The 14,379-nt window shown below is 33.2% G+C and overlaps 1 protein-coding gene across 1 annotated transcript; it reads left to right on the top strand.

Moving 5' to 3' along the window:
- Positions 1 to 10,031: 10,031 nt before the first annotated feature.
- On the top strand, positions 10,032 to 12,939 carry LOC127733485 (uncharacterized). The gene has a single exon (XM_052242840.1). The coding sequence runs from the start codon at positions 10,161 to 10,163 to the stop codon at positions 12,915 to 12,917; it is 2,757 nt and encodes a 918-aa protein (XP_052098800.1). The 5' UTR covers positions 10,032 to 10,160; the 3' UTR covers positions 12,918 to 12,939.
- The last annotated feature ends 1,440 nt before the right edge of the window (positions 12,940 to 14,379 follow it).

Here is a 14,379-nt window from a genome sequence, read left to right as displayed (position 1 = left end):
TGTTTTTCCGACTGTCGAAGTCTTTCTTTAAATGAATTAGATCCATAGTCAGTCTTCACGCTTAACCACAAGTCCTACGGCATTGGCTTGTAAAATTGATTTCGGGCTTGTAAAATTCTTCTCTACAAGCCAACAGAATCCAACTAAAATTTTCAAAAAATTGAGCTTCTGGCTTGTAGACTCAAAGGTTAAGCGTGAAGACTGCATAGTGTTTATAAAGTCTTCAGCTTTTTCAAAATTTTTGTCTAACTTTTTTAAATTCTTTATTAAACAAATCTTTGTTCGAAAAGTTCCCTTTCTCGCCATTAGAATTTTTAGTAAATACCCCAAATGTGTCTTTTGCAGCACTCAATAGTACAGTCGTAATATTACTTACAATATCATCTACGGTACCTTGATCAACTAAAATAATATCCTCATATTTAGACATTACATTCAACAATAATTCGTTTACTTTATCAACATCAACACGGCGGGTAAGGTTGTCCTGCGAGAGAACGTTCTGTGCTGGTGATTTGGTCCTGACTGGTGCTGGTGGGTCCTGATTCTGTGCTGGTGGGTTTGTTTACATTGTACCAGAACGGCAATAAAACAACCGTTCTGTTGCTTATTTTTTCTCTGATACTTCCTTAGTACCATGCGAGGAATGTTACAACGATTTTTTACTGAAAAAGTCGTGCAAATTCGCCAAACGAAATTGTCCTGGCGATGTGCTGGTGATTAGAAAAACGGTCCTGGTTCTGTGCACCTATGTCCTGGTTCTGTGCCTTTATATTTTAGTTAAAAGTGGCAAATATTCAAGATCATTAATGCAGAAAATTTGTATAATTGATAGAAAATATACCTAGCATATATTTGGTGGATATTTCATATGAGCCAAGTTGAGTCTGTCTTTTTTTTATTTGATTTTTGAGAGGGGGTGCAAGATCTTTCTGTTGAGGTGTTTTGGAATTTTTAAACTTTTGTTTACTGTTATTTTGAAGATATATGTGCTGTTACTGTTATTGACTAATTAGCTGTTATCTGTTTTCTTAAAATTGACATTGTTGTGAACTTGGTTTTGCATAAAATGGAGAGCATAAATATAGAATAAAGGACTTTTTGTCGAGCCTGCGACTTTTATTGCAAAAGCGAGACATAGCGATCCTACATTCCGTCGTCGTCGTCGTCGGCGGCGGCGTCCACAAATATTCATTCTGTGATTAAAGTTTTTCAAATTTTAATAACTTTCTTAAACTATCCTGGATTTGTACCATACTTGGACAGAAGCTTGTTTATGATCATAAGATAGTATTCAAAAGTAAATTTTGTTAAAAAAAAATCCTGTTTATCCGTATTTTACTTATAAATGGACTTAATTTTTCTGCTAGTTAACATTACATTCACTCTGTGGTTAAAGTTTTCTGGATTTGTACAAAACTTGGACAGAAGCTTGTTTATGATCAAAAGCTAGTATCTAGAAGGAAATTTTGTAAAAAAAAAAATTCTTGTTTTTCCGTATATTACTTATAAATGGACCTAGTTTTTCTTCCAGTTAACATTACATACAGTCTGCAGTTAAAGTTTTAAAAACATTTATTAGATTCATAAACCATCCTGGATTCTTACCAAACTTGAACAGAAGCTTCTTACATTCATAAGATAGTATCTAGAGGAAAATGTTTAATAATTATTTCCCCATTTTTGTTGAGCTTGCGACTAGCAGCAAAAGTAGGCGAGACACTGGGTTCCGCGGAACCCTTACGAATTTTTTTTCTAATAAAATTGAGAATGGAAACGGGGAAGGTGTCAGAGACAACAACCCGACCAAAGAGCAGAAAACAGCCGACGGACACCAATGGGTCTTCAACACAGCGAGAAAATCCCGCACCCGGAGGCGGGCTTCAGCTGGTCCCTAAATAAAATGTGTACCACTTCAATGAAAATGGACGTCACACTAAACTCCATAGCATAGAAATGAACTAAAATTAAAAAACATACAAGACTAACAAAGGCAAGAGGCTCCTGACTTGGTACAGGCGGAAAAATGCGGCGGGGTTAAACATGGTTTGTGAGATCTCAACCCTCCCCCTATACCTGTAGCCAATGTAAAATAAACAAACACACAGAAATACGCACAGTAAAACTCAGTTTAAAAGAAGTCCGAGTCCGTATCAGAATAGGTAACTAAAGAAACTAAGCAAAATGACAATGATACATAAATTAACAAGGGACCTCAAACAGTTACTCCCATGCCAGCTCCACACCTCAATTAAACTGATTGAAAGATTATGTCTTCATCATATGAAAATCAAGCACAACCTAAGTTGATCACGGCAAACTATCAGGTGAGTCTGAACATTTCTTAGATGAGTTTAGATAATACATTCAGTGTAGCCTAAGCATCCTGGATACTGTTTCTCTGACAAATGTGTACGATACTGTAGATAATTTTCTTTTTATTCAACCAAATGAATCTCAGCCTTGTTTCTGCGCGTAAGAATCATGTGTCCTCAGCAGATAAAATCAGATTTCTTTGTAACAATTTACTGTTTACTAAAAGGATGACAATAATATTGCGGTTTTTTTTTTGGAATAAGGAAGAGGGAGGTCACGGTGAAAGTTATAAAGCTTGGAATAGTTTTGAAATTCTAGAATTGTTGATAAAAAATAATTTGATGCTGATGATCAAGAATGATTTTATTACTGCAGTTGATAATTATAAAAACATTTTCCAAGAGGGGAAGACTGGGGTTCCCGAAAGATTGAAAAGTTGTACTTTAAAAGAAAAATGTATCTATCAGCTGTTAAGTATCCCCTTGCTGTACCTTTAAGCCTCTGGTCAACAATAAAATTATTGTCTGATCGGTTGTCAGGGGGAATTTCGAAGGTTCAATAAAACTTTAAAAAAATATTTATATATTTCATGGAAGGGCAGACTAGAATTTGTCAGAAAATGAAGACTAGATAACCTAGATAATACACACAAAAATAAGATTTTTTTAAGTTATGCATTTTAAAGATCCAAAAGTAAAGTCTGTTGTCAAGGATTTTTGATAAAGAATTAAGGGGGAGTAAGTGAACGATGTGTCCTAATTTTCTATTTTGAAATATATTTCCTGAATAAAAATAAAATATGCCTAAATTTTAATTGAAAATGAGCGATCGAAAAAAAAAAATACCAGACTAAGAAATACACTTTCAGTTAAATATTTGTAATAGCACGAAGCTTTTAATTTTTGTGTTTCAAACACACCTTCTCTGTAGTAATGACTCGTTACAAAGGTATTTCACTTCATCCATTTATTTCATATTTTGATACTGTGAATTCTCAGTATTATTGTATTAACATGTAGCCTTAATATAAAGAAAAATCGAATCTAAAGCCAGATATATCAAACATTTTATTTTTATTTTATACGTTTTCAGGAAAAAAAACTCAAACGCGCCTTGAACGTAAAATGTGTACTCGACTGTCTCTTTACGATAAGATAATTGCCCATTTTTAACCCCCCCCCCCCCCCCCCCCCCCCCCCCCAATAAAAAATACTGTTGCCGGGGGCAGAGATGCAAATTAATGTTTTATAAGATCAATATTTTATCTTTTCGTGCATGTTTTTTTTTCAGTTGAATTTATGCTTATGCATCTTAAAAACCCAGAAGTATTTGCACCTACTAAAATCAGCTGTTTTGTTAAATGTGCAAAAATTACAATATCTCGTAGCTTCATACTACCAATTGAGTATAAACAAGTATATAAGATGCAAAAAATCTTAAATTATACACCTACATTTAACTTTTAAAAGCCATAAAAACAGTTTTAAACAATCCAAATATACAAACTTTACAAAACTTGGTTTAATTTCAACTGGTTATCAACCCGTTTTGCTCTAAGCTCACCTGTATCAAGGGGCCGTGTGAGCTATTGACTTGGCGTCCGTAATTAAAAAAAAATCTTCTCTGAAATTGCTTGACCAAATGTTACCAAATGAATTTTCCTGAGTGAATCTAGGAAAAACAATATTCATCAACAAACATGACCACTGTTTGTTAAAATATATTCGAGTTTTTAGTTTATATCGCAAAAGTTCAAGCAGTTAGCATGGTTAGAGCAAAACTTACCGAGTAAAAATATTCAACAGGCCAATGTCTATTTATATAGCACTTTTCAGAAAACTCAGATCAGATGCCGAAACTTGGTCCAGCAACATTTATCAGCAATACAAGATTTTGACCCACACAGTTTCTATTCAATACAAATATTCTTGTTGCAATGAATCATTTTAAATGCAAAAATACCAGTTGCAGCCTTTAGTTTGTTTATTTATATATGTGTATAGATTATCGGGTTTTCTACACATTGATATCGTAAAATATCAACCGCGAGCCACAATGTGAACCTTTTTGGCGAGTGAGCGAAGCGGACAAGAGAAAAGGCTTCACATTGTAACGTGTCGAGCGGCAGATATTTTACGATATCTATACGAAGAAAACCCGATTATCTGTTTATCGTTCTATAACTGGTCTTTTCTCCCTCCTTAAGACAGTTTTACGCTTGACGAAAGCAAGCTTGATAAAGTCTCCTCTCACATTGTGACGTCGCTGATAACCTTTCCTCAGACATTGTGACGTCGCTGATAATGCCTGCTATCGTCTCAAAGCCGTGATACGAGAATTACAGAGCGACTGAGCAGGGTGATATAGGCGTAGGGAAGGACAATAAATATGAATATATGGAGGGAAGCAGGGTCATCAGGGTGTGAAATCCATGTCATCTGAAATAAATATTATGCATAGATCTAGAAATCGACAGATGATAATGACATTTAAAAAAATACTCTCTTGTATTCGAAGTTTTTGCAGTTTTGTTTTGTCTAAACAAATTGACACACAAAATGAATATAGCATTGTGGAATTTTTTAACTTAAAATGTTCGATACATTGGTAACACCGGTTACTAGGATAATAATACTGTAACGTATGAATTGGGTAAAAAGATGGAAATGTGAAAGTTTACGGGCTGTATGTGCAACAGGATACCGACAGCTCACATGGCTCGTCAGTGTGGGGCTGAAAAGTGGATCAAAGTCCATGAAAATTTGATTTAAAACCTTTATTCATTCCAACAAATTATTGGGATTTTGTTGAGGATTTTACCATTTACGGCAACAAAAAAACTTTCAGAATTTAACGCAAAGAAGGTTTAAAGTCTTTCGCCAAAAATACTTTCAATTTCTTCTTATCCTATGTTAACCTCCATGCAATCTCCATCCTTTTATGATCAATAAATTGGACTGTAAAATACTACTTAGTATCTTCCACATGCCTTTATAATGTCTGATGTATTCATATTTATGACAATAACTGTTGTGAGCACAAGATTCACTGCACGGTTTTAAAGTTTTGCTAAAACAAAAATTAATATATAAAATGTAAACTTAAGTTTTGCGAAATTTGTTTGATGTGTACCGATTGAAATTTTAATCTAAGAGAACATGGTTTATCTATTAGTTGAACTAGCTTTCAGTAGCTGCGAGTACTCATGGTTCAATAATTTGTGTCTTTATGTTATGATTTTGTGTGCTAAGTGTTGTGTTGTTACACCACTGTACCAATGAAGGAGGAAAGGAGGAGGGGTTGGGTGGGGTGTGGAGCGCAAACAAACATGTTAAGCCCTGTCACGAGTGCCCAAAACCAGTGGTCGATGCTTGCTATCTGTCATGTTTGTTTTTTGTTCGAAGTTGTATTTTAAATCAGGCCGAATGTCTTCATTATTTAATCGTTTACCGTGATTTTTATAGCTAGTATTCGTTATGGTTTTTGCTCGTTGTTGAAGGTCATACTTTGACTTGCAATTGTTTACATCTTGTTCCATTCTAGTAAGTTTTTATCAGCCATGTATGAAAATCCAGTCGAAATGTATTGGAGACAGTGTATATATTAAGGAAGAAATTAGAGGCACCAGTAGTAAGATCATCTAACCTCGTATATTTAACTGAAATAAACCAGTCAAACGTTTGTTGTTATAATATACATGTCGCTTAACCTTAAGAACCTTTTAAAACTGTTTTAGTTAGCATATTATTTAGAGAATCATCAATTTAAGGGCATTTGGTATCTTAAATAAAACTATTCTAATTAATAGATATATTTTCATCTGATATTGGACGGAAGATGTTGCCCTTTTATGTAATATAAGTTACGATTATTTGAAAACGCTCATTAAACAGACAAATGGATGCACAAAAGTAAAAATAGGAGTCACAAATCCGATTAAATATAGATTCTACCACTGCATCGAGTGTGATACGATATTTATTCACTCGAGACAGTTAAATTTTCAAATTTAAAACGCGAGGCTCGCCGAGCGTTTTAAATATTTAAAATTTAACTGTCGAGAGTGGATAAATATCGTATTACACGAGATTTGGTGGTGGAATCTGTTTCTCTAATGATTTTCAAACAATACGCAGGCAAATTTATTCCTTCTTTTCGAATGATCTGCAAAAAGATGTGTTCTTTCTATGTGACGTCATCAGGCATGGTCGCCTTTTTTCATGCCGTCACAATAGGAAATTCAGAGGAAAGCAAGAAAATTCGACGTCATAATCGGATTTTAACCAATGAAGAACTGAGATCAAACGAACCACACGTTGATTAAATTTTTTTTATAAAATGGGTGCAGAAAGGAATAAATTGACGAAGAATTAGAGAAATACAATTATCTGCCCAATTTTATTGATTCTGTAACGTTTGTTTCAAATATAACCAACCGTTTACCCAAAATCACCAGCACCGTATCAGGACCCACCAGCACAATGACAGTACCCACCAGCACAGAATCTGAACTGAGAAAATGCACAACTTTAATAAATTGCACAAGTTTTTCACAAAATAATTTTGTCGTGTGGATTTAGGTATAGAAAGCGGACTTCAGGAGCATTTTTGTTTTATTTTTTCAGTTCTAGATTTTCTAAAAATGAGCACTTTTGTGTTACGCTTACTGAAACAGTTTAGAGGGTCACATTTAAAATTGTTTGCCTATGAACCCATAAGAAACAAAATTTAAACATCTCAACTGTTTCCTTCCATTTTTATGCGAGAAAACGTCAAAATTCGTCATTTTCGTCTTTGTTTACATATTTTTAATGATCACCAGCACCAGTCAGAACCGAATCACCAGCACAGAACGTTCTCTCGCAGGACAACCTTACCCACCGTGATCAATGTTGTTTTTTTATTCAATTGTCTTTTCGTGTTTCCATTTACCAACGTGTACAGTACTGTCATTAATTACTTCGCTTTTACCTTGTGTATTACTTTATAGTTAAAAGACAAACACAAAGGAGAGTGTATATCTGACAAAAATCAGAAACTTCGCAATTATCCACTTTACATAAAATATTCGCAGTACATACCATATAATCTACTACGCTAACACTTCGACTTGTAGTAGGTTTACCAAGTTCTCCTTAGTTGACCTACATATACCAAAGCAGTACAGGTGCCGGGCGCGACGGCAGGCATCAGGCAATCAATTAATCAAGTTATTCATCTGAATCACCACAAGTTAAGTCCATACATAAAATTCAACCGACTCAAACCAATCCTTCTGTTGACTCCTTCACATTTCATAAACTTGTTTTTCGATTAACTAACTTGTCAATATGTGGACATGATTTACTAGTAACATCCGGTTTTTATCTAGGGTCTTCCTTCTACCAGTTTATCAATTATATTTTCTTTCTTCCAGATTGCCAGGAAACAGTCCGCTTGAAAATTTTCAACGACAAACCCGCAAAGCCAATGTTATATCTTCGGCAGGTCCAAAGAAGCCAACGACAAGTAAAGATGGGAGTATTAAATCGCAAGTTTTACAGCTGCTCAACTCTAAGGCGAATGGAAAATCAGAGATAAAAGCAATCGAACCTATAGAGTTCAAGAAACCAAAGAAATCTAAAATCAAGAAAGGAAACACAAAAACTACACTTTCGACTGTGAAGGGCACGGAGGTAAAAACTAAGAAGGACGGGACAGGCAAAAGCAAGAAAAATAAAGCACTGAAATCTATGCAAAAGGAGATTAAAAAGCTACAAAAAAAGTTAACTCCGAAATCTAAATCAACCTCTGTCACTCAAAAGGCAACCCAAACTAAAGTAAAAAAAGCAAAGGATCCAAAGTCAAATTCAACCAAGATAAAGAAGAAAGAAGTGAAGAATTCGAAGAAAATTATAAACAAACCTAAAAACGGAAAACTTAAGCCAAGCAAAAATAAAGTGGCTAAAGCTAAGTTAAAGACGACCAAGAAAGATGGTAAAAAGAAGTCAAATAAGAATAAGGCGACTAAAGCTAAGTCAAAGAACAGGAACAAAGTACTTAAAACTAAGACAAAGCAGATAAAGGAAGTCACTAAAAATAAGTCAGGGAATAAGAAGGTTAAAACAAAGGTTATAAAAAAAGTACTCAAAAATGTGTCAAAGAAAAAGAAAAAGGCTGACACTAAGTCAAAGAAGATTAACAAAGTAATCAAAAATGACCCAAAGAAAAAGAAAGTGGATATAAAGATAAATCTCAAAACTGAATCTAAGAAACTCAAAGTTAAACCTATAAGCATAAAATTAAAACAACCAACAACAAAGAAGCTCATTGCTAAGCTGAAAAAAGTTAAAAAGATTGCAACAAAAAAACTTCTTAATCAGCTTAAGAAAGTGAAAGTAGCTGCAACCAGTAAACTCAATTTGAAGCTTCAGAAAATAAAAAAGACACAATCTAAGAAACTAAAAGATGAGCCTAAGAAGATACAAAAGGCTGAAACAAAGAAGCTTAATACTGTGATTAAAAATATGAAAAAAGTTGAAAAAGGGAAATTAACTGACAAGCTTAAGAAAATAAAACAGGATGAAACAAACAAACTCAATGTTAAGCTCGAAAAAATAAAACAACTTAAAACAAAGGAACTCAAAGCTGATCGTCAGAAGATCAAAAAGACTGAAGCAAAGAATATCAAAAATGTGCTGAAGCAAGTGAAAAAAGCTGAAGTAAAGAAACTCAATACCAAGCTTAAAAGCATAAAACAGGCTAAAACAGAGAATCTTAAGGTAAAAATTGAGAAGATCAAAGAAGCTGAAACATCAAAAATCAAAACTAAACCTAAGGAAAAACAACAGGCTAAAATAAAAAAACTCAACACTAAGTTGGCGAAAATAAAGCGGGTTGGGACAAAGAAAATAAATGCAGCACTTAAACAAATCAAACAGGTGAAAACAAATAAAATCAGTGCAAAGATAGAGAAAATAAAACAGGCTAAAAAAGAGAAACTCAAAGCTATACCTAAGAAGATAGAGAAGACTCAATCAAAGCTTATCAAAGCCAAGCTAAAGGAAATAAAACAGGAAGAAATAAAGAAACTCGATACCAAACTTAAGAAAATAAAACAAGTCAAAACACAGTCCCTTAATGCCAAGCTTGATAAGATCAAACAGTCGGAAAAAACCAATATCAAGACAGAGCCAAAAGACAAACAACAAACTAAAATAAAGAAACTTAATACAAAGATTAAGGAAATAAAACAGGTGGAAAAAAAGAAAATAGGTGTTAAGCTTAATGAAATAAAACAAGCCCAAAAACATGAACTCAATGCAAAGCTTAAGAAAATAAAGATGGCTGCAAAGAATCTCGACACTAAGCTTAAGAAAACAAAACAAGTTGAAACAAAGAAACTAACTGCTAAGCTTAAAGACGTAAAAAAGAATAAAATGAAAGACCTCAAGGAAAAACTTAAGAAGGTAGTACAGGTCGGAACCAAAAAAATCAAAGCAAAACCTAAGAAAGTACAGGCAGTTAAAAGAAAAGAGCTCAAGGCTAAAGTTGAGAAATTAAAACGAGTTGAAACAAAGAAAGTCAAGGATAAGATTATAAAGATGAAGAAAGTTGAAACAAAGAAAATCAAAGCTAAGCTAGCGAACATAAAACAGGTTGGAACAAAGAAAATCGTGAAGAAGCTGAAGAAAATGAAAAGTAAACCAACTGTTATTAGTACAGTTGCTACGGGAAAAAAGCAAGTCAAATTAATTAAGAAAATAAAACAGGCTAAAAAGAATCTCAAAACTGAGATCAAGAAAGAAAAACAGGTTGAAACAAAGAAACTAAATGCTAAGCTTAAAATCATAAAACAGGATAACATGGAAAAAGTCGATAAAAAACTTGAGAAGGTAAAACAGGTCGAATTAAAAAAAATCGAAGCAAAACCTAAGAAAGTGCAGGAAGTTAAAAAAAAAGAACTTAAGGCTAAACTAAAGAAATTGAAGCAAGTTGAAACAAAGAAAGTCAAAGATAAGATTGTAAAGATGAAGAAAGTTGCAACAAAGAAAATCAAGGCTAATATAGATAAACTAAAACAGGTTGAAACAAAGAAAATAAAGAAAATGGTGAAGAAAACGAAAAGTAACCCTATTGTTATTAGTACAGCTATTACAGGAGGAAAGATAAAGTCTTTGATGTCTCAACCAACTAAATCAGTGAAACTTAACACTAAAGCAAAGAATCTAAAATCAGACATACAGGCAATACTTAAAGAAAAAACAAAGACATCAATTAAACCAAAGATTAAACCAAAGACATCAAAACTCATTAAAAAAATGAAACTGTCAACAAAAATTGAGAAAATCAAACAACCAGAATCAGAGAAAATCAAAGAAGAGCTAAGTAAATTGAAACAAGAAGTTAAAACAAAGAAGCTCAAAGCTAAGCTTAATCAAATAAAAGAAGTTAAAGCAAAAAAAATCGAAACCAAACTTGAGAAGATGAAACAGATTAAAACTAAAAAACTCAAGACTGACCTTAAAAAGATGAAACAGAAAGAAACAAAATTACTCAAAGCTAAGATTAAAGAGTTGGGACAGACAAAAACAATGAAACTCAAAGCTAAGATTAAGAAGATGGGACAGGCAAAAACAAAGAAACTCAAAACAAAGCTTAGGAAGTTGGAAAAGGAAAAAATGAAGAAACTCAAAGTTGCGGTGAAGAAATTAGAGAAGGCTACCGAAAAGAAACTCCAAGTGGCGGTGAAGAAAATAAAAAAGGCTAACAAAAAGGCACTCAAAGCCGAACTAAAGAGAAAGCAAGCTACTGAACAAACGAAAAATGAGACCAACGTTCAGCAAAAGAAAGCATTAAATAAGATGATGAAAATGATTACAACGTTGAAAGTTAAGCAAAAACAAATTGACTTAAAACCAGTAGCTGTCAAGTCTAAAACGAGCCTTAAAGATAAATCTGAAATGAAGAAGAAACCTTCAAAAAAAGGAGTGGTTCATATTGTGACGAAACTAGTCAAAGGTAAAGCTTTAAATAAAGAAGCTGTAGAAGGAATACTTGAACCAGAAAAGACTAACGGAAGTATTTCAATAAAAGTTGGAAATAAAACGAAAAAATCTAAAGAGAAAGCAGTGGAAAAATTGTTGAAGAAACTCGTAAAAGGAGAAGTCCTGAAGCAGAATGTTTTTGCAAAAAAGATAAAGCCTAGTAAGAAAAAACAAATAACGAAAGCAATAATAAAGAAAGTGAAAAAACTTGTTAACGTGAAAAAACTTGTTAAAGGGAAAGCACTGGATAATAAAACAACTGCAGACATACTTAAATCTATCAAAAAGAAGACACCTTTACGTAAAGCAATTATGAAGAATGTGAAAAAAATTGTTAAAGGAAAAGCACTGAAACAAAAGAAACTTGCAGGAATACTTGACACTAAAAAGAAGAAACCTTTACAAAAAGAAATTATGAAGGATGTGAAAAAAATGGTTAAAGGAAAAGCACTGAAACAAAATAAACTTGCAGGACTACTTGGCTCAAAGAAGAAGAAACCTTTACAAAAAGCAATTATGAAGGATGTGAAAAAAATGGTTAAAGGAAAAGCACTGAAACAAAAGAAACTTGCAGGAATACTTGGCTCAAAAAAGAAGAAACCTTTACATATAGCAATTATGAAGGATTTGAAAAAAATTGTTAAAGGAAAAGCACTGAAAAAAAACAAACTCGCAGGAAAACTTGGCTCAAAAAAGAAGAGACCTATACATAAAACAATTATGAAGGATGTGAAAAAAATTGTTAAAGGAAAAGCACTGAAAAAAAAGAAACTTGCAAGAATACTTGGCTCAAAAAAGAAGGGACCATTACATAAAACAATTATGAAGGATGTGAAAAAAATTGTTAAAGGAAAAGCACTGAAACAAAAGAAACTTGCAGATTTACTTGGCTCTAAAAAGAAGAAAACTATGCAGAAAGCGGCAATGAAAGCCGTAAAGACACTTGTCAAGGGAAACGGAAAAAAACCAGGAGTAAAAAGCGTAAATAAAAACAATACACTTAATATTCTAGGAACACCTAATCCAACGAAACCTGCCGAAATAGGTGTCAAAAATACTTCAAAAAACACCACGGAAAAGGCCATTATAAAGAAAGGGAATGCATCTATACTGGAAAAGGGAATTCAAGTAAAGAAAGAAGCTAATATAATCAAAGCTAAAATTGAAAAGATGTTATATAGGGTGAATACGAAGAAAAAAGGGGCTTCACCAAAATTAGCGTTAAAAATAGAAAAAATGGCTGACACAAAAAAGAATCAGGTCGACGATATAGTTACACAAAAAAATAAGGAGAATGAGGTCTCGATGGACGGTCTGTATGGAGCAAACTCTCCTATGTACTCAAGTCTGATGCATCTTGAAGTTGACCTTTTAAAACTTTTAGACTACATGGAGCATTCAAAGGTGAAAATGGGTGACGCGTTTGAGTCAAAAGCATTGAAAAAAGAATTGAAAAGTGCAAACAAAGGAAACGATGTGAACGTGTTCAATAAACAACTTAGCTCAGTGATGAAAAAGATGAAAGGAATTGATAAAAAGATATCGGAGGAACACAACAAAATTGTTGGATATTAAATTAATCTTTTCGTTGATATCATTTAAACATATATGGTTTCATTTAGTATTGTTTTATTAGGATAAAAAATTATTTATTTTCTCTTTTCCCTTTATTCTAAAATAAATTTGACGGAAACTAAAATACAAATTGATATGCTTGATGTGTACTTAGTATATGATGAAGGAAACTAGCTAAAAAGATATAAATATATATCAGTTTCAATTTGTGTACTGAATTAAATTATGTCTCCTCTTCGACGGAGGGCGACACTATTTTATAGTAGTATTTCTTCTTCTGATTCTTCTCATACAACCATGCCCGGGCCAAATTTTTTTGTCTTTTGATACTGGCTTTTGATATTAGGTATGAAGTTGTATCACGATAAGATGGTGAGTCAAGATGGTGAGTCGCTTATAACAATGACTATCGTGTGACCTTGACCTTGGTCCTCAATTTTGAAATACTTGATTTTAGGAAATTTTCGTGTCTAAAACAACTTTTTTATCCGTTGACATAGGGTTTTGATATTTGACACTGACCTTGAACTTTGACCTTAATGGTAAAATTATTGATTTGTATATGTCCACTCCATAACCATATATTTTCTTGCTTGCCATGACCAGACCTGTTCAATGCAACTAAGGGTTTGCCACTGGGTGGTTATGCTCCAGTCCTTCGTGTAATAAATCGTTAAATATCTCAAAAATTGTTCAGATGACCACCCTTTTACGATGTCTGGTCTTAATTGCCTTGATAATATTTTTTAATTCAACTAAGGTTTCGTCCCTGAGGGACATGCCCAATCTCATGAACATCATTGATTATCCACCCTTACTTAGATAATATATAGTCTTAATTACATTGATATTAACTTTTTCATATAGGTTTTGTCTCTGTGTGTTATGCCCAATCCCTTGAATACCACTCATTATTTAATATCTTTAAAAAACCCTAAACCATACATATTCTTAATTGTCATGACAAGACCTTTTAAGTGCACCATTAATTTTGTCTTAGTTGGGGAAGGGAGACATTGCCCATACCTAAATATCATTATGTGTTCAATATATTGAAAACATTTAAAATTCCTATTCATTAAGCATAAATAATATTCTTATTTGCCACGACAATACCTTTTCAGCAATTGTGTTTTATTGACCTTTTCTTTACTTGACCGACTTCTAGAGGTGAAAGCATTAGTTTTAGTCTACAAGGCGATACATTAGTTTTAGTCTACAAGGCGAGAAATTAGTTTTAGTCTTCAAGGCGAGAAATTAGTTTTAGTGTACAAGGCGATACATTAGTTTTAGTCTACAAGGCGATTCATTAAGTTTTAGTCTACAAGGCGATTCATTAGTTTTAGTCTACAAGGCGATACATTAGTTTTAGTCTACAAGGCGATACATTAGTTTAAATTCACAAGACGATACATTAGTTTTATTCTACAAGGCGATTCATTAGTTTTAGTTCACAAGGCGG

This window comes from Mytilus californianus, unplaced genomic scaffold, assembly GCF_021869535.1.
Source record: "Mytilus californianus isolate M0D057914Y unplaced genomic scaffold, xbMytCali1.0.p SCAF_3, whole genome shotgun sequence".
Taxonomy (NCBI): Eukaryota; Metazoa; Mollusca; class Bivalvia; order Mytilida; family Mytilidae; genus Mytilus; species Mytilus californianus.
This window is presented reverse-complemented; position numbering and strand designations above follow the sequence as displayed.

What these genes read in the sequence shown, in the direction of transcription:
- LOC127733485 (XM_052242840.1), top strand. Translation starts at nt 10,161, where the DNA reads ATGGAAAAAGTCGATAAAAAACTTGAGAAGGTAAAACAGGTCGAATTA.